The 19054-nt window shown below is 40.3% G+C and overlaps 3 protein-coding genes and 2 non-coding genes across 5 annotated transcripts; all 5 read right to left on the bottom strand.

Moving 5' to 3' along the window:
* Window positions 1-789: 789 nt before the first annotated feature.
* rpl13a (ribosomal protein L13a) lies at window positions 790-3357 on the bottom strand. The gene is given in 7 exon segments (XM_031847612.1): window positions 790-1047; window positions 1435-1494; window positions 1706-1791; window positions 2240-2260; window positions 2263-2325; window positions 2614-2686; window positions 3268-3357. Coding segments are annotated over 7 exon segments (603 nt in total). The 3' UTR covers window positions 790-837.
* Window positions 1240-1312, bottom strand: LOC116383957 (small nucleolar RNA SNORD50). The gene has a single exon (XR_004212789.1). It is a non-coding gene; the product is annotated as a small nucleolar RNA SNORD50 (small nucleolar RNA).
* On the bottom strand, window positions 2406-2487 carry LOC116383956 (small nucleolar RNA Z195/SNORD33/SNORD32 family). Its single transcript, XR_004212788.1, has one exon. It is a non-coding gene; the product is annotated as a small nucleolar RNA Z195/SNORD33/SNORD32 family (small nucleolar RNA).
* Window positions 3358-8735: 5378 nt separating the features above from the next.
* atp5if1b (ATP synthase inhibitory factor subunit 1b) lies at window positions 8736-10479 on the bottom strand. Its single transcript, XM_031847772.1, has 3 exons — window positions 10190-10479; window positions 9485-9597; window positions 8736-9244 (listed from the first exon to the last, which is right to left on the bottom strand). Exons 1-3 carry the CDS (start codon window positions 10256-10258, stop codon window positions 9103-9105), a joined length of 324 nt encoding a protein of 107 aa, XP_031703632.1. The 5' UTR covers window positions 10259-10479; the 3' UTR covers window positions 8736-9102.
* Window positions 10480-12655: 2176 nt separating this feature from the next.
* zmpste24 (zinc metallopeptidase, STE24 homolog) lies at window positions 12656-17913 on the bottom strand. The gene is made up of 9 exons (XM_031847620.1): window positions 17475-17913; window positions 16625-16771; window positions 16174-16377; window positions 15570-15722; window positions 15315-15456; window positions 14952-15127; window positions 13391-13495; window positions 13116-13259; window positions 12656-12990 (listed from the first exon to the last, which is right to left on the bottom strand). The coding sequence occupies exons 1-9, from the start codon at window positions 17580-17582 to the stop codon at window positions 12766-12768; spliced, it is 1404 nt and encodes a 467-aa protein (XP_031703480.1). The 5' UTR covers window positions 17583-17913; the 3' UTR covers window positions 12656-12765.
* Window positions 17914-19054: the final 1141 nt, after the last annotated feature.

Genomic DNA, 19054 nt, shown 5'->3' with positions numbered 1-19054 from the left:
AATATACTTTGAACTCCCATAATCCTATTCTGTTACACTACATCTGTAGCAGATGGTGAAACTATTGAAATTGATTGACCCAGATGGCAAATATTTAGAGATAAAGAGGGAACAATATTGATCAGTAATCACACAAAGCACCTAAAAGAATGGTTACTCTTTTGATTCACTCGACATTTTATTGCAATCATTTGAAGCTCAGATTTCTTAAAGAGCAGCTCACACAGATGAGTTCTTTACTTGCAGCCTTGAGAACTCAGCATTCAGTGAATAATTTTGTTTCTGAAGAACATCAAACCCCCTCATGCCTGAAACAATTATGTTCACACATCTCATGATGCAAGGTTTCAGTCATGCTCAGAGAATGTCTTTGGCTTAAAGACTAAACTAATTATTTAATTTGCCAAGAGAGCAGAAATAAAATATTGTTCAGCCGAGTCTGGCAACATGAAGCATCTTTCCAATTACATGCCCAATAAGGTTTAGAAAGAGTGACTGAAATGCTGCAGGGCCTCAAAAGTAAAGCTGTACATTAAACACTTTAATTATTCAAACCCATGCATGAGTGATGTGATCATGGCTCTTAATGCTTCGTAGCTTAATTGCTGGACAACTCAGTCAAAAGTGTTCTACATTTCTTAAGTATAACTAGACAGCATTTTGAAAACTAGGTCCACGTTAAGTGTCCCCACACCAAGATCCAGATTTATATCCAAAATTGGTTTTATCATGCATGGCACTTTATATTCACCTTAAGTGCCATTTTTTTAGCAAAGAAATAATACAATACACTTTTTATAAACATTTATTTATCTTTATTGGCCAAAGACAACCAGCTCAAACAAGGACTCCATATTGTTTCAGAACGTCTGTGTATTTTGTAATTTTGCTCTCGACGTTCTTCTCTGCCACCTTGGTCAGCTTGATCAGTGTCTTTTTCTTGCCGTAGCGGAGCTTCGCCTTCTCCTTCCTCTTCTCCTCCAGGGTGGCTGTGATGGCCTGGTACTTCCAGCCGACCTCGTGTGCCAGACGCCCAAGGAGGGCGAACTGAGAAAGAAACGAGTGTCAGAGTCAGTAAGGGCACGGTGCGTCACTGGCAGGTCTAAATTTACTGCAGCAGATATTTCTAAAAGTTAAGGGGATAGGAATTCCACACAAAACCACATTCTTTGATGTTGAATTTAAAAAGTTTACGTTTAAAGATGCAATATATAAAAAGGCACAACTTGTATCCAACTCAACTCAGTAATCAGATCCGAAGGTTTGTCTCATCAAAAAATGATCAGTTTCGGTAAAGTGCTCATCACCGTCAAGAACTAACAGTTGTGGTAGGTAAATTTAGGCGTCTGTCGATATTTGCAAATTAAAATCAAAGTGTGTCCCCCAAAATCATATTTATCAAGTCAGCACTGAAATCAGTTATTTGAGGCTCACCTTGCGAGTGGGTTTCAGGCGCACAATCTTAAGAGCAGCTGGAACAACCATGCGCTTCCTCTGTGGAACAAAAGACAAAATCAGACAAAGAAGAAACCGGCACGTGTAGCCACTGATAGCACAGCATGTCTCAGATTATAAATTTCTTTTCAGTCGTTTTTCAAATAAGGCTGGTAAGGGTAATATGTAACATCACAGACAGCTGAGCTTAACATGTACGGGCCCAACAGGGACATATTGTGGCCCTTTGTAGTTGATGTAGATTCATCACCTTGTCATAGGGCGGGGGGATCCCGTCAAACACCTTCAGCCTCTCAAGAGCAGCCTGTCCTCTCTTGGTTTTGTGGGGCAGCATACCTGTTAGCAGAGGAAATACTTGTAAGTTCAATACATTTTCAAATAGCAACAATTGCAGTTGTATTAAAACTTTAATTTGTCCAAGCACAAATGTCCCCGCTCAACTCAGCAATCAGATCCGAAAAGTTTGTCTCATCAAAAGATGATCAGTTCCGGGACAAAGTGCTCTTTAGTGTCGAGCAAAGAACTTGTGCCAGTTCAAATACATTTTGCTAATCTAACACTTGATTGTTGAGTTCTCTTTAAGGCCCACTACTGGACCAATAGGGCATCTTAGCCACAAAGAATTGAATGGATTATGTTAAAAGTAATGCTCGTTCTATGTGCAGACTATATGTAAGAGCATTTTAAAACTATCTACCGAGTGATTATCAGTATGCCACATGCTCTGTAAGAATCTTGTCAGTATTGTAATAATTTAATTTCCTTACGAGCATCACAAACTCACCTCTTACAGTCCTCCAGAAACTCTGAAGTGGTACGGTCCACATGAGGGGTTGGTGTTCATCTTGCGCAGGAAGGCCAGGTACTTCACTATAGAGGGGTGCATAATAGAGACATTAAATCTGAGTTACAAATACTTTTAGGCACTAGCAGCCATTACTTTAGTATGCAATGTCTCAGATGGTAGTGCATGTGAGTTTTCTCATGGTCGTTAAACTCAAGCAAAGCTGTAAATGTATCATCATTGACAGACTGAGGCCACACAGCAGCTTCTGTGAATACTGTGCTGCTCAGTTTTATTCAGTATTCATATGGCCAGTATACATGGCTTTAGCAAAAACCATTTCCAACATTCCCATATTAATATTTAAAACTTACCAAGCAGAACCTGTTTAGCCACAAGGGCAGCAAGCCAGCCCAGAAGGTGGCCCCTGCCATCAAGTAGCAGAACCTGCAGGGTGAGGAAAGATATTTTACTGTACAGTTTTTACACAAACTTTCCCTAGCTTTCCTTTCAACTTAATTGGTAACGGAATGCAAATTTAGCGCAATTACACGTTCAAGGACTTTGAGAAACGCGTGTTTCCTACATGAGCATTTTAATAGCTGCCACATGGAACTTCCCGATGAGGACATAGCATTAGCTTAGCATCAACGTAAAAGCTCGACACGTTAGCTAGAGTCATTATTTAGATAACGAGGTTGAGCACAAATGTTCAATAAAAAGAAAGCTTCAGTTATTACATTAGCGCGTATATCACCCAGACCTAAACTTCACCAAGACACAAGTTTAAGCTGGCATGCTAACGACGTTGGCTCGCTAGGGAGGCCGCCATGACGAAGGCATGTACTCGGCTTCCACGAGCCGTCTCAAACATGTCTTGAAATCTAGTCTTAGGAGTAACACCGAAATAAACTAAGATAACACCAAGAAGTACCGTAGTTATCACCTGCCCATTATCTATAAATTACCGAGTTAAACTTCCACTAAATAGCATAAAAAGACATTATGATTCCGCAGCGGTTGCTCACCTTATTGAACCGGTCCGCCATGATGTGCGAAAAGAAAGACAGACGGGGTTGCGCGTACTTAAAGGCAGAGGTGGACGGAAGTGACGACATTTATATTTCTTTCTCGTGGGAAATATGAATAAACGTTCCACCGCCGCTGTTCGTATGGAGGGATAAGTTTATTTACATTAAACCATATTTTAAACCTAATCATTTGATGCTCTATTGATTCCCAACTGAGAATTTAAATATTTCACTTTATTTCCAGACACATGAGTCCATATAGCAGCAAAAACAAAAACGAAATACAATACGAGGACACCAAGATGCAGGTATAATTATTGCAGCTCAAAAGTCACACGTGGTTGAGTTAAGGCCTTTATGATTAGGCCTACATTTTTTGATTCAGTCAATCAACATTTAACTGTAATTCCTCAACACAGCATGAAAGGTGGGAACATTACGAGTCACACACATATTACTAGCACTTGTCCATCTTGGCTTGAGCACGATTCTAAAAGCATCATTAAATGCCACCTGAATCTTTTTCATTTTTGCTTTACTATAACTGCACCACAGGTGGGCTGTATAGAGTGGAGTAGCCTACAGTAGGCTCTAAAGAGAGCTGTTTTAACATCATCTGTACACATGAAATTTACGTGCCAGCATGTTGGCTCGTGCATACAGTTTGCAACACTGCCGCTGCACATCGTCATCATCACTTAGATCATTCCTGATGATGTGACCCAATTATCTCATTTTGTGCACCACATTCAGCTCTTGGCCTGCCATATAAAACAAAGGAAAAGTTAGCTTCCTTGGTTTTAGTGTGAGAAATCTATGTTTTAAAGCATTCCTAGTGCTGGATATTATGTGTCACAGTGTGTTTACTTGTAGAAGTTTAAACCAAGGAGTGTGGTCATTGCATGTATGAGTGTCTGTGAGAGGGGGGTGAGGTATGTGGTAAGAGCGGGGGATGGACGAAAGTGGCTGTAAGGAGGGGTGTCTGACCAGAACAAGAGGTCAAAGGCCAAGGAGGAGCTTATTGGATTTCAGCCAATCATTGAGCTGATCGATGGGCTAAAGAATGTGAAACATGAGACTTTTCCATGGGACAAGGGGACTGTGAATTGCCGGACTTCTTCGGACTTCTTCTGGGGGCCATCAGGCAGACACACCATTCTGCCGGGTGGCCCGGATTGGGCCTCTATTTCATGAAATATTATGTGATTAATAGTTTGATTCGGTTTGTAATTGTTTTTGCGTTTGTTAGTATATTAAATTCCTTTTGATACCGTGAGCAGACTCTGAGCAATTGCTGTAAACCAGCGCTATAAGGAGACCACTAAGTCATCAGCGTACATCAGATGGTTAATAAGACTTCCCCCACCATACATCCTGTCTTACACTCTTCTAACCTTTTAGAGAGATCATCCATATATAGATTGAAAAGAGCAGGTGGCAGTATTCCACCTTGTCGGACCCCATTGGTCACTAGGAAGGGTGCAGATACACTCTTACCCCATCTAGCGCGGGTGGTTTGATGCGAATACCAAAAGTGCAAAATCTTTATCAAATATGGAGGGACCCCTTGCTCTTGTAGTTTGAAAAACTATTTAGAATGATTAATTCGGTCAAAAGCTTTAGATGCATCCAGGAAACACATACATATTTTAGTGTTATGTCTCCTATACTTTCATATATACATACAGTTGTGTGAAAAAGTGTTTTCCCCCTTCCTGATTTCTTATTTTTTTGCATGTTTGTCACACTTAAATGTTTCAGATCATCAAACAAATTTAAATATTAGACAAAGATAACACAAGTAAACACAAAATGCAGTTTTTAAATGAAGGTTTTTATTATTAAGGGGGAAAAAAAAATCCAAACCTACATGGCCCTGTGTGAAAAAGTGATTGCCCCCCCTGTTAAAACATAAATTAACTGTGGTTTATCACATCTTTGGAAAGCTGAGTTCAATTTCTCTAGCCACACCCAGGCCTGATTACTGCCACACCTGTTCTCAATCAAGAAATCACTTAAATAGGACCTGCCTGACAAGGTGAGGTAGACCAAAAGATCCTCAAAAGCTAGACATCATGCTGCGATCCAAAGAAATTCAGGAACAAATGAGAAACAAAGTAATTGAGATCTATCAGTCTGGAAAAGGTTACAAAGCCATTTCTAAAGCTTTGGGACTCCAGCGAACCACAGTGAGAGCCATTATCCACAAATGGCGAAAACATGGAACAGTGGTGATCCTTCCCAGGAGTGGCCGGCCGGCCAAAATTACCCCAAGAGCGCAGCGACGACTCATCCAAGAGGTCACAAAAGACCCCAGAACAACATCCAAAGAACTGCAGGCCTCACTTGCCTCAATTAAGGTCAGTGTTCATGACTCCACCATAAGAAAGAGACTGGGCAAAAATGGCCTGCATGGCAGAGTTCCAAGACGAAAACCACTGCTGAGCAAAAAGAACATAAAGGCTCGTCTCAGTTTTGCCAGAAAACATCTTGATGATCCCCAAGACTTTTGGGAAAATACTCTGCGGACTGACGAGACAAAAGTTGAACTTTTTGGAAGGTGTATGTCTCATTACATCTGGCATCTGGCGTAAAAGTAACACGGCATTTCAGAAAAGGAACATCATACCAACAGTAAAATATGGTGGTGGCAGTGTGATGGTCTGGGGCTGTTTTGCTGCTTCAGGACCTGGAAGACTTGCTGTGGTAAATGGAACCATGAATTCTGCTGTCTACCAAAAAATCCTGAAGGAGAATGTCCGGCCATCTGTTCGTGACCTCAAGCTGAAGCGCACTTGGGTTCTGCAGCAGGACAATGCTCCAAAACACACCAGCAAGTCCACCTCTGAATGGCTTAAGAAAAACAAAATGAAGACTTTGGAGTGGCCTAGTCAAAGTCCCGACCTGAATCCGATTGAGATGCTGTGGCATGACCTTAAAAAGGCGGTTCATGCTCGAAAACCCTCCAATGTGGCTGAATTACAACAATTCTGCAAAGATGAGTGGGCCAAAATTCCTCTAAAGCGCTGCCAGTCTCATTGACTCATTGCCAGTTATCACAAACACTTGATTGCAGTTGTTGCTGCTAAGGGTGGCCCAACCAGTTATTAGGTTTAGGGGGCAATCACTTTTTCACACAGGGCCATGTAGGTTTGGATTTTTTCCCCCCTTAATAATAAAAACCTTCATTTAAAAACTGCATTTTGTGTTTACTTGTGTTATCTTTGTCTAATATTTAAATTTGTTTGATGATCTGAAACATTTAAGTGTGACAAACATGCAAAAAAATAAGAACTCAGGAAGGGGGCAAACACTTTTTCACACAACTGTATGTCTGTACTATGTTTATTTAAAAAAAACCTAATTGATTGTCAGTGGTTATCATGTATTCTTGAAGCCTATCTAAGAGAATGTGTTCTAATACTTTAGAAAGTACGCTAGCCAGAGCAATTGGTCTGTAATTTTCAATGCTGGATATGTTACTGGTTTTATCTTTGATTACTGGCACTAATAAAACATTCAGAAGAGTCAGGAAGTATGTCAGGCATTAACAATTGTGATGGAAGATTTCTATGTTAGTCAGAAGATGAGAGAGTTGTTCACAAATCAATAACAAAGTCTTCAAAAGATTCAAAGTTGTCTTTGTCTATTTATTTGCTTGCAAGTGAAGAGTGCACCACAGATACTCATTCAGCAGTCTGTGGTGTGAGCTTCAACGAGATACAACATTCAACATCCTTTTATACCTACAGAGGCCTCCGGCCTAGTCTGGTCTTATCCGATTCATGCAGGTAGCTCAACTGTGAGTCGGTTGTGGTGTCCATGTTGCTGTTTTAAACTACCCTTCCGAGAAGCTGCTCTTGTTTCAAACGACCCTTCCGAGAAACAGAGTATGTGAACATGTCTTCAGTTAAGACAACAGGTCTTTAGGTGCTGACATCTGTGTCTTGCAGGGCCTGTTTTTACTTCTCCATTATACCAAGATGTCACACTATGTTCTTTAAAAACTTTCCATGATGCTAATACATATTTTACCATTACACAATCCAGAAAAACACACAGCAAGTAACACTGGATTTCTATGGCTAGCATGCTTCAGATGTTCTGCTGTTATTAGGTCAAGGCCACATGCTTTGTTCACTGCCAATTTCTCAATGGCATACAACATGATGAATAATGATTCATCAGGTCTAATAAACACACCACCATCATTAGGAACATCACCAACATTAAATTCATCACTGTTAGAAATATCCCTATAATGTTTACTCCTCAGATCTGCAATACTTTCTGAACCAGTGGCCCCATCAATATTGGATAGCAAGGGCATCTTAATGTTCTTGGTAACCTTAAATCATGTAGACATTATTCTGCTGAAGCTTTTTGGCCATGGAGTTTGCCCTCATGACCTGCTCATTTCTTAAAAAACCTCTGTACAAACACATCATATTCACCAGAGTGGGGCAAGAGGAACTTTGTTGCGTTTTCATTTGCTTGGGTGCCAGAAGAAGAGCGATGTGTGCTATTTTACTCTGGCTGATATTCCCACAAGAGGCAGCTGGCGGAACACTCGTTTTCACATTTTCAGATGGGAAAGTGACGAGCCTCTTGACATAAAGCGCACAGCATATTTAAATCTAGCATTTGAGTGTTTCTTGACCATGTCTTGCTTTTCCTGATAAAACCCAGTTTTTAAAAGCTTCTTTATCCTCTGTATGGAGTTCAGACACATATTCATTCCATCCTGGCCTAAGATTATGCTGTTTAGACCTTTTTTGGCAGAATGATTCACTGCCATTATTTAGACAATTCACAATTGTATCATACATTATGCATAGGTCACTACTGTGGGTTTGGTTTTTAAAGTTAATGTTGCCACACAGAATTGCATGAAGTGGTATATCAATATTACTTAGGCTCTTATCAGTTAGTCAGTTGTAATGTAAATCATCTTCTGTGAGCTTTGACCTACTTTGTTCATGGTTATCATAGCTGGTCAACTCAGGTAGACTCAACATTTAATATCATAGACATGTGTGATCTGTTGTAGCCAGCTACTTTTCACTATTCTTAATTTGCGTTTTCAGATTTAAACCTGGACCTTTGGTGAAACGAGTTGTTAATGCTTGCCAATATTGGGCTAAAATAAATACTTGTATGGGCTTTTGCTGAATTGAGAAAACGACTTTCCTTGTCTTGGGTCATGTATTTATAGACCATGCACACTGGAGTTATACTTCCGTGTGATTTATCCAGTGTATGTGACCGTTGAGCTTCAAGGACAGATTACTACTCCAGGGCCCTCACTGGCCCCATATTCACTGTGCAAGTTAGTTTGTAGTTATTTGATTAAATTGACATTTGGTTTGCAGTATGCTCCACTAAAGCAGAATATGAACTGAAATGACACAATCACATATTCACAAAATGCATCAGAGCACTAAAAGATGGAGCCATCAATGCCATTTACATTTACAAATTTATTTATACATCACACAAGGAAATAAGTTGTTGCCATGTGGAGCATTAAAATATTTAGTTTTCTTCACTTTGGTGTTTTGCATGCAACATACATCATACTGTTCCACCGACTACCAAAGAGGGAAAAGGCTTGAAGAAGTTGTACAACTTGATTCACAGTGTGCCATGGAAACAATAATCAGTCTATGAACGGTTTTAATTGAATTGAACTCTCAAGCATTTACAGAACAATTACCCATCAATTCATGACCGTCCTGGTGACACAGTGCATGCAGCAATCGGAGTAAGTAAAGGTGTCTGGCTGTAGGTGAGCACACTGTTAACTTTTCTTCCCCCCCCAGAGGGTTTCACTCAGTCGTCGTGCTTCAACTTCCTGATCTTTCCCTTGTGGCGGTCGATCTCGCGTTGCATACGTTCAATCTCCTTCTTGTGGTGGTCGATTTCCTCCTGGTGATGCTGCTTCAATGCAGCCAGCTGCTCCTGCTCTTTACGCCTGGTGTGCAGATAGACGGATTAAGTGGTGGGTGACAACAGAGGAGCAAAAGGATAAAGAGTGAGAAAAGAGAGGGAGGGAACAGAGAATGGACAAAGAGACACAAACAGAGAGTAATCAGGTCAGTAAGAGATGCTCTTAATAAACAGACCCTTATACGGTTGTGGTCATTGATCAATAAAAAGATAGCAGAGCTATTTTAATCCGCATTTTGTTGCCGTAAAAGAAAGAAATGCATACTTAAAGTACATCTCCTCCTCAGCCGCCTGCTTCTTCCCCATGGCTCCACCTGCCTCTCTGATGGAGCCTCCACCGCCACCACCTTTTCCTGCACCTTTACCCAGCTCACCCAGCTGAAACAGGGCAGGGAGATGTTTAGTACAGGAACAAATGCTCTGTAGAGATCAATTTAAGAGACAGTATAGCTTCAAATGACACAATTACAAAGTTGATTCCTTCCGTGGAGTTTGTTAACAAGACTTGCCTGTGTGTTATTAAGGCAGAGGCAGTTGGACCATGTGAAAATGACCCTATTCTAAAGGTCAGTAGTGCAACAGGATTCTTTGTTTGCTAATAATAGAGGCACTAGGAACAGACCAGAAACTGTTTGTGTAACAATGCAAAAACATCAGAGGACAAAAACAAATGATAGAACTGGATTCCTTTCCAAATAAAGCAGTTTGACACAGTTACTGGTGTTATATTTAGACAAAACTTGCTATGATCTAAATAATCCTTTGTAATTGAGGCCATTGTTGTAAATCGGTCCTGAACTGCATTGCTACAAAAGTCTTCTGACCTACAATCATGTGACCAACAGTTGTTTCCCCACTTGTCAGACAAGCTTTCAATTAGCTGAGATTATTAGGCTAATTTATTTAAAACGCTTCTCACACAGCAGTAGCCTACGACACTCAAATGATGTGTTTCCAGGTCGTGTTTTACCTGGTCGGACGACATTCTCAGCTGTGAGGTGACAAAACTCCTGATGTTAGGCCTCAGAAACCTCGCCATGTTTAATACTCACGTGTGATAACACTTCTGACAGTTATTTTTCAACGGATCGTGTCCTTGTCCTCAAAATACGCCACAGGACGGCGCCATTATTAGCCAGACAGGGGGCGGGGCGACACCGGCAATGAGTTGGTCGAAGAGGAAATCGAGAGAAGCAACAATTCATATATTACCATACATACACCACGTAACCAAATACATTTTAATATGAGTAACAAGTCATTTAATATAGTGTAAAGGAAAACACGCTGTCCCTTTTTCGAAATGGTATGGTCTCAAAAGTGGGCAGCGTGTTTCCGGAAGTCCGCACTGATGACATCACGTTGATTTGACGTTTCATTTTTTTTTTATTACCTTGCAGATTTGACCAAATATTACCATAAACAGATCTAAAATGTTCCTGTTTTCTTAAAGCAATCAATATATTAAAACCACTGAACTACTGAATCGTCTGTTTATTTGAATGAATGCCTCTCATCTATAGTTTTATGGATACTTTGTTTTTTTAATTTTTCAACAATAAATTCTTATTTTTGTCTACATTACGATACTAATAACTGTCACGGACTTTGATTTTACTTCTTCATTATGTTCATTATTTTTCCAGGCTTTTGTTTTTTTATGTTGTTATTTGTTGTAATTACATTTTCAAATAAAGTTGTGGGGACAAAAGAAAAACCCTGAAAGAAAAAGAAAAACCTTGGATTTTGAAAAAATTATGTCTTAACTTGTAATTAGTTAAATATGAAAAAGCTACAATGAATTCAGGAAAAATAATTTCAGTTCACAGGCCTAAAGGTGGATGAGCCTTAAGTGGCACAAATAGTGCATTCATTTAAACGTATATGCCATATCACATGATTATTGACATTAAACTAAAATTCATCATTTAGTGAGAGACTCAGGATGCCTCAGTGTTCTGCTGAATGACTCAGTCAGATTTTTTAATGAACACCTTTAGATGTGGTTTAGACTGAACATCTTTCTGATGTCAATCATGATTCTTATGGCATTTTCTCATGTTTTTTGTCTGTTGTGCACAGAGTCTATTGTTGTCTATGAGTTTTTGGTGGCAAATTCGTTTAATAAAGTTTTCTAATCTAATCAAGGTGTAGGCCTATTACTGAAAATGGTTTTGGTAAGAGCTAAATGATGTAGCAATGCTCGGTCATGTTGAGATACACAAGATTACTTTTTCTTTTTATAACAATTTAAAAAAGAAAACCATGAAACAATCAGGAATGCTTTGAAGGATTTTATTCAATGCAGTAAAGAGAGTATGCAGTCCCCTCCCTGAACAAACCAAACACTGGCTTATGTGGTGAAAGGAACCTCGCGGACCCCCCCCCCCCAAAGTCCCCTTAAAGACTTTGCTTGCCAGGCAACTCCGGCCCAAAACCAAGAGAAAAAACTAAAACACAGCATCAACTTAAAATTTCAAACCACATTCAACAGTTTTCACAATTCACATCGTACTCCATTACTCTAACTCATTTAAGTTACATATGTACAGGTATGGTTGGAACCTTATCAGCAAACATATGCTTTAGAAAAAATAAAACAATTTCCCCGCAGTGCGTGTAAAAAATTATGTCTAAGCTAAACTCAAATGAAATATTCTGCACTGCTCTGTTCATAATGCGTCCATCATCTGAACAAAAACAGATAATCAGAGGCACTCACATTTGTCTCACCACGACTAAGCATCTACATAATGCCTTTGCAAAATTGAGAATTTGCGTCGATGACTAGATTAACGTTTTTACTCTTGAGCTTGCCCGGAGATGCTTTTAAAGAAGCAACGGCTGCACTTGAGAGACAAATCCAATTCTGGCCTGTGTATTTGCAAAAAGCATCGTCTCCAGTATGTTTGTAGTTTTCATGTCTGTTTGTTTTTCAAATCCACAATAAATAAAATCTCAGAATTCTGTAGGATTAACCACTTTATAAGCTTAAAAATAAACTGATGACTTTAACAGTTGGATGTCATGAACACATCACAACAGAAACACATAATTCTGTAAGTTAAATTTCAGGTTTTAGAATTAAATAGTCTTTTTTTTGTATTCTAAAAAGGAAATGTAAACAAATTATACAGAAATAGAATAATTTCAGAAACTAAACCTTCAGGTCAATCTGCAAAATGTGACCTGTGCTCAAACAATAGCTTTTTGCTAAACGCACATTGCCCAGCTGTATTGCTCTCAGCATGTGCATATTAGGTGTCTCTATAGAAAGAGTGCAGACTTAAGTTCAGGCTTAAGATATATTTTTAGGCTGACTTGTGCTGATATGTTTTGGTTTTGTTTAAAACAAAGTTTCAAAAGGGAACAAAACAGAAATTAGGGCAAGTAGAGAAATGACTAAAACAAGATTGGGTGGGGCGGGTTCGGGTGGGGCGAGCGGGCAGATGGTTAGAAAAAGGCCAGGGTGCATCACAGGGCCAGGAGCGGTCTGCGGAGGCCCTTTGGAGAAGGCAGCAGTCGGCCCTCCCCCTTCCAGCCCCATCAGTCCTGCTTGATGCTGCCCAGTGCTCTAAGGCGCTCCAGCAGGGGAGGGTGGGAATAGTGCCACATGGAGAACAACCAGTCAGCCACGGGGAAGCCCAGGTTGTCCTTGTTGAGCTTGATGAGGGCAGAGCAGAGCTCGGAGGCTTTGCCCATGCCGCGTGCAAAAGCATCTGCCTGGAACTCGAACCTGCGACTCAGGACTGTCAGACAGAAGGACAGGAGCTGCGAAGAAAGATTATATAAAAATCTCAATTCGCAAGGACCTCTTTTGTGAAACAATATATATATATATAAAACTCAACAGCTCAGAAATGGACGGAAACAATGTAGATAAATGCCACACTCACCTCATTGTACGGGGAGAAGATGAACTGGAAGATAATCATCAAGCCTATTAATGTGGGTTGGCTGTCATTGAAGCCAAAAGCTACAAACAGCTCCTTGCGTCCAATCAGAACAGCAAACAGGGAGAAGCACAAGAAGGAATTCATCTGCAGAAACAACAGAGTCAGCAGATGTTATTTGCATATCAACTAACGTCTAAAATGTCTGCATTTGATCATATGTAATCAGGCCAACTTGTAATCTTGGTGCCAAAAGAAATATGAAGAAAATGAATCACCTGACTGATGACGATATTCTTGACCATGTGGCCGAGTTTCCAGTGGCCGAGCTCATGACCCAGGACAGCAAGGATCTCAGAGTTGTTGCATCCTTGTTTCTTGTTCTGTAAAAGTAAATGTAAGGGAACAACTGTTCAATTACACAGACAGACATTACAATCATATGACTGCCAGGTCCCTACAACATGCAGATTGAACATTAATAGCTATATGTGCTGTTGACTCAGCGTTAATAGTAAATGTAGTCGATTGATACAATAAATTCCTCAGTGTGCACTTCATTGAGAGAGAGAAAGCAGAGTTTGCAACTGCAAAATGTGCTGGTCTCTCCACCTCTGGGTAGATGCTCTAGATCAGTGGTCCCCAACCACCGGGCCGCGGACCGGTACCGGGCCGTGGATCATTTGGTACCGGGCCGCACAGAAAGAATAAATATTATATTATTTCCGTTTTATTGATTATCAGAGTGTGAAAGAAGTTTTATTTTGAAAAATGACCGGATTCTCTCGCAATTTCATCTGCCTGTTCCTCTTGACACACGTCAAGACGCTTGTCTCGGTCACGTGATACGTTACCTCAAAAATGAAGCCCACAAACTAGCGAAAATGAGTAAATAACTTTTGGAGAGCTTCTTTGCAAAGGGGAAAGGGCCACTAAGGAGAGAGAAGAAGAGCCGACAACTTCCAAGAAAATGAAAGCTTCATTTAACAGACAATATCAGGACTCTAATTAAATATCAGGAGTAATTCTGACGCGCCAAACCCGCTCTGCAGAATATGTGGCGATAGAGGAAGATCAACTGCTGGAGATTGTAAATGATGGTGGCCTTAAAAGTATGTTTGAGACAACAACTCTGCTGGTGTTTTGGATTAAAATCAAGGCTGAATATCCTGAGATCGCCACTAAAGCACTGAAAACCCTGCTTCCATTTCCAACATCCTCTTTGTGAAGCGGGATGTTCTGCAGTGATGGCAATCAAAACAAAATGACGGAGTAGACTGGACATAAGGAACACACTTCTGGTGTCATTGTCTCCCATTACCCCAAGATGGGACCGTCTCGTTGCAGAGAAACAAGCTCAGGGCTCCCACTGATTCAGCGTTATTGTGAGTTGTATTTATTTATGCATTTTATATTTGTTTTCATGCCAATCGTATCATTTCATTTCGGCGTGTTTTTCCGCCACACCTTAAAGGCCGGTCCGTGAAAATATTGTCTTACATGAAACCGGTCCGTGGTGCAAAAAAGGTTGGGGACCTCGGCTCTAGATGGCGCTCAAAAACAGAACTTCCAAACCTGTTGTAAGTTCAATTGAGGGCATAAAGTTAAAAAAAATAAAAATAGAACTTCCTTGCTCTCTTTGCTTGCATTGCATGACATGGCAAATATTGGATGGAGAAGTTCAAAGAGTCGATGTATGTCGATTAGTTTGGGTGCCGTTTTACAAAAATACCAACGAAAACCAACAATTCCTAAAAACCCTTTCCATGGCATGTACAGAGCCCTGGTTCGTAAGAGGGCAACAAGAAGTGTTCTGAATAAAGTTCATGGATATGTGACCTTGGGCGTGGCTTTGGATTCGTTGGACGCGTCCTCTCTCTCCGGCTGCTCAGGGTGTGGCTCTCCAGACTTGTTAAGCGGCGAGTAGTCTTCCAGCAGAGTGTCAAACAGTACAATGCGTTTGTTCTTGAAGAACCCATAGAAGTATGCATTGCTGTGTGACGAACGCTTAGAACCTGGATATAGATAAAAAAAAACATTCAGGACAATTTAAGAGCGGTTCATCTACAATCAACCTGTAGAAATATTCATCTGAAAAACAAAACATATTTATAATGTGATAATGACAAGTTCTCAAAGAAGAACATGAAACTTTGATGATTTAACAGGTATGTAGCTCGAGATGAAGTCGTCTTACTTTACCTTCAACTACATAGACCTTAGTGAGGGGGAAGCTGATACTCTTGGACATGGACTCAATGTCCGCCTTCAGCTCTCCTTCTGGCAAAGGAGCGAACTTGTCAAACAGGGGAGCAATATAGTCCGCGTAGATTGTGACAAGCACCTGAGAACACAGGAGGAGAGGATTGAGGAGTTTTTAGTACCAAACAACCAGCCAAAGTGCAATTACAGAGTGAGTCCATTATCACAGAAGAACACTAGTTGAACCCCACTAACCAGAGAAACAGCCAGGGTGAAGAGCCAGGCATAGATGAAGAAGTAGTCTCCACCAATCTTGATGATGTAGAGGAGCAGCGAGGTGACGGGCAGCAGGATACACTGGGTCACGATGAACTTCTTTACAGCATCCTTAAAGAAGAACCCCAACGTCTGAGAGGAGCACAAGACATTCATATTAAAAAGGAAAAAGGTGGAGAGTAGAAAAAGATGTGTGTGCATTTGAATGACTGACTGTAAAAAGTTTTTAGTTTAGTTCCCGGAGAAAGCTGCTTGAATTTATATCAGTTGCAATCACTTATAATGGTGAGAAGCTTTCACAGTTAAAAATAAAGAGGTCCTTTAGCATTATTTCATCTTTGCTCTCCATCTGCATGATTTTTATGTTTCCACTGTTCATTGTTTGCCTAATTACAGCTAAAACACAACTTCCATTGCAGCGTTGGACTTCATAAGATGATAGTGTGACACATCTCAAATACATGTTGGTTACGATACATTATAGCTGATGAACCCAAGATGATCGCAGCTGCTGCTCTTCTTCCTGAGGAAGGAAACAACAAACATTTAACAACCACATGTCAGGCCTACAGAGTCAGTGTACCTGCTGGTTAAAGCCATGCTTCTCCTCGATGACGAACGTGTTGTACACACTCCAGGGAAGTCCGGTAAAGGCACTGAACAGGGTGGCAAGAGTCAGAAACAGGAGCGACTGGGTGATCTCGTACTCTGAACCAAATCCTACGCGAGTCATCACAGAACCAGCAACGTCCCACAGAAATGGGATTCCACCCAGGAGCAGGATCAACTGAAACATGTTGAGAACAGCATAAGGTCATTACATATCAAACACGGGGTATTAACATAAATAATGAAAATTGGTGACATAAACAATCCGAGTAATCTGTCCCATTCGATGTCCATTTGAAGTGACATAAGTGATGCACAAACGTGTTGAGACTCACAGCTCACATATATTAAACACATCCTCAGTAACCGACTGTGACAGTACAAGTCAAGCAATCGATGGCTTTCTATTTAAATGGTTGTATTACCGTCCCCTCAGTCTCAGAATAGAGTCCAGACCAGAAGCTGAAGTTGCTTTTATCCAGCTGATACAGACGCGACTTCTCAAATGTTTCAGAATCCATGATCTTCCAGAGTTCCTGTGGCACACTTGTTGTTGATCTGTATGTCCTCCTCTGTGAAGGGGGAAGAGATCAGCACCAACGTTACACATCAGGGTATTTATACGGTTAGCTCAAGATACAGATTATAGATTTATGGGACATAGTGAGGAAAAATATTGTAAAATGACCTCAACGAATATCCAACCTTCTTCTTAATCTTTCTTGATTTTATGGGTTAATATATTGTTGAATTCATTACCATCCAATATTACTTTGGGAAATACACGAAATTAAGCAAATTGCTAATAATTATTGCTTTTTTTCATTTAAAATGACTTCATCAAACTGCACTTTTGATTCAGCCTGCCACAATATCATGTTTCTTGGGGAAATACACTTAAATCAGGAAACCAGTCAAAATATGCCATTTTATTGTGTCTTCACCAAACTCGGTAAAGAAGAGACTTCAATTACAACATTCAGAACGTGTAGGGTTTCAACGTGTATTGTAGTAGAAACATAAATGTCTGCCAACATCTGTCTACTTAACCCACAACACGGATTTAATATAAAAAAGGTGAAATATTACCAAAGAGAACTGTGTGCAGAGGAAATGTTGTCATTCATTGTCATAGAGAAATTACATTGCAAAAAACTGCTGATCAGTGGTGAACTGACAATGTGTAAGTTTATCTTGTACAGTCACAGTATATTTACACAGGCTCGTGCACAGGCTAGCTACAAAGCAGGAACTTTGAGAGTGATGCTGTCTTACCTGTCTGTAAGAAAGGTAAGCTTCCCATAGATACACCGTCCACGAAAATCCCAAAACAGCATAAAATATCTGCTTCTCCACCGGCAGGTCCAGTATATGTTCAACCATCTTTGCTCTGTTTTTGCTCTATGGTGTTGGAGCAGGGTTGACTAGCTCGCAGGCTAACGATGAGGTTAACGTCACCTAGCCTGACTGCTAGTTTTAGGCTAGCAGCTATTTAGCTTCCACTCTACACACAAACAGAGACAACTTTAAAGTTGAATAAAGGGAACACCGTTTCCACGTTACATCGACAGATACCGACTCAAAGTGCAAACTACGACATCCATACATCCAGTTTCCATTCCTAAATTCAGGCTTTTACAGCTATCATTCTATTCATGCGAGATGCGAATCTGACGGCGAGGTGCGTCAACAAATTCTGCCCCTGTGGAAACGCCTACTACAGCTTTAGTTCCGCCACTCATTTATTGTCCTTACACATTTGTAAGTTAACCACTAGTGTTAATACGAACTCATATGAGCAGATAGTCAAAATACATTTTTGTTTGATACATGGACTTTTATTTTCGGTGTTAACCAAAACGTTAAATGACGTTATCCAGAGTCTAACTTAAACAAGAGAAGTGTAAACGACAGTGGTGGGCCGTCAGGGCCAGCAAGGCCTTCTCTGCTGGCCTAAACAGAATCACAGTTATAACTATTTTATAATTTAATAATTCTTAAATACACTACATGTATTATAATTTACAGAAATATTTTTCCCATTATCTTATTTTCTCATTGCACAGCTCCTGTCTTCCTCAGTTGCTCTGCTTCCAGTGCAGCTTGTTTTAAGTAGAGCTTTTATCCTTTCAGATTTCACCTCTGTGTCTCTAGGTAAGAAGAGAGGCCCGAGGGCTTCAGACTCACAAGTGAATCCCTTTGCAGTTTAATTGAATGGGGACGATATTGTTGATTGTCATAGTCTTCAACCAATCAGATCTTTAGTTTGACGTGTCAGAGCCTTCTCGCTGGCCTAAAAGTAGGTCAGCATTAAAGGGCAGGTCAGTTTTAAGGTGCAGCACTGTAGTAAGGTACAGCGTGTGCTGTGATTGGTCAGTGGGCAAGCACGTGACTATTGTGAAACAAAACCTCACAATAACTTCACAAAAACTAAGCCATCAGAGGCTTAGTCGGAGTAGTAAAAGTTCAAATTGAAAGATATGGAAGAAATTACATTTTTTTGTATTTTGCTTGGTGTAGATTATTATTTTTTTAACACTCAATGGCTAAAGGAGGAGAAACGGATTTGTGAGTTGGGATTTAACTCTGTCAACAAAGGAGGATGGAGTTTGTCTTTAAATGAACAGCATTTGGTAAGTCAACTGCGTTTGTTTTTTTACATCTAATATCTGAATGGCCCTCGAGTGTGTAGCAGAAAGCGTGTTCCGCTGCAGGTCTGCTGGATTGATTTGTCATGCTTTGTTGTCATATGAATATATGTGACTAGTTCTTGTGAGTTTGTTGTCATTGTGTTAGTTATATAGATTTGGACGATATGCATTGTCCGTTAATTACGAAGCATACCGTCATGCGCG

This window comes from Anarrhichthys ocellatus, unplaced genomic scaffold (assembly GCF_004355925.1).
Source record: "Anarrhichthys ocellatus isolate YVR2014 unplaced genomic scaffold, GSC_Weel_1.0 scaffold7, whole genome shotgun sequence".
Taxonomy (NCBI): Eukaryota; Metazoa; Chordata; class Actinopteri; order Perciformes; family Anarhichadidae; genus Anarrhichthys; species Anarrhichthys ocellatus.
Note: the sequence above shows the minus strand (reverse complement) of the source record. Positions and strands in the feature narration are given on the sequence as shown.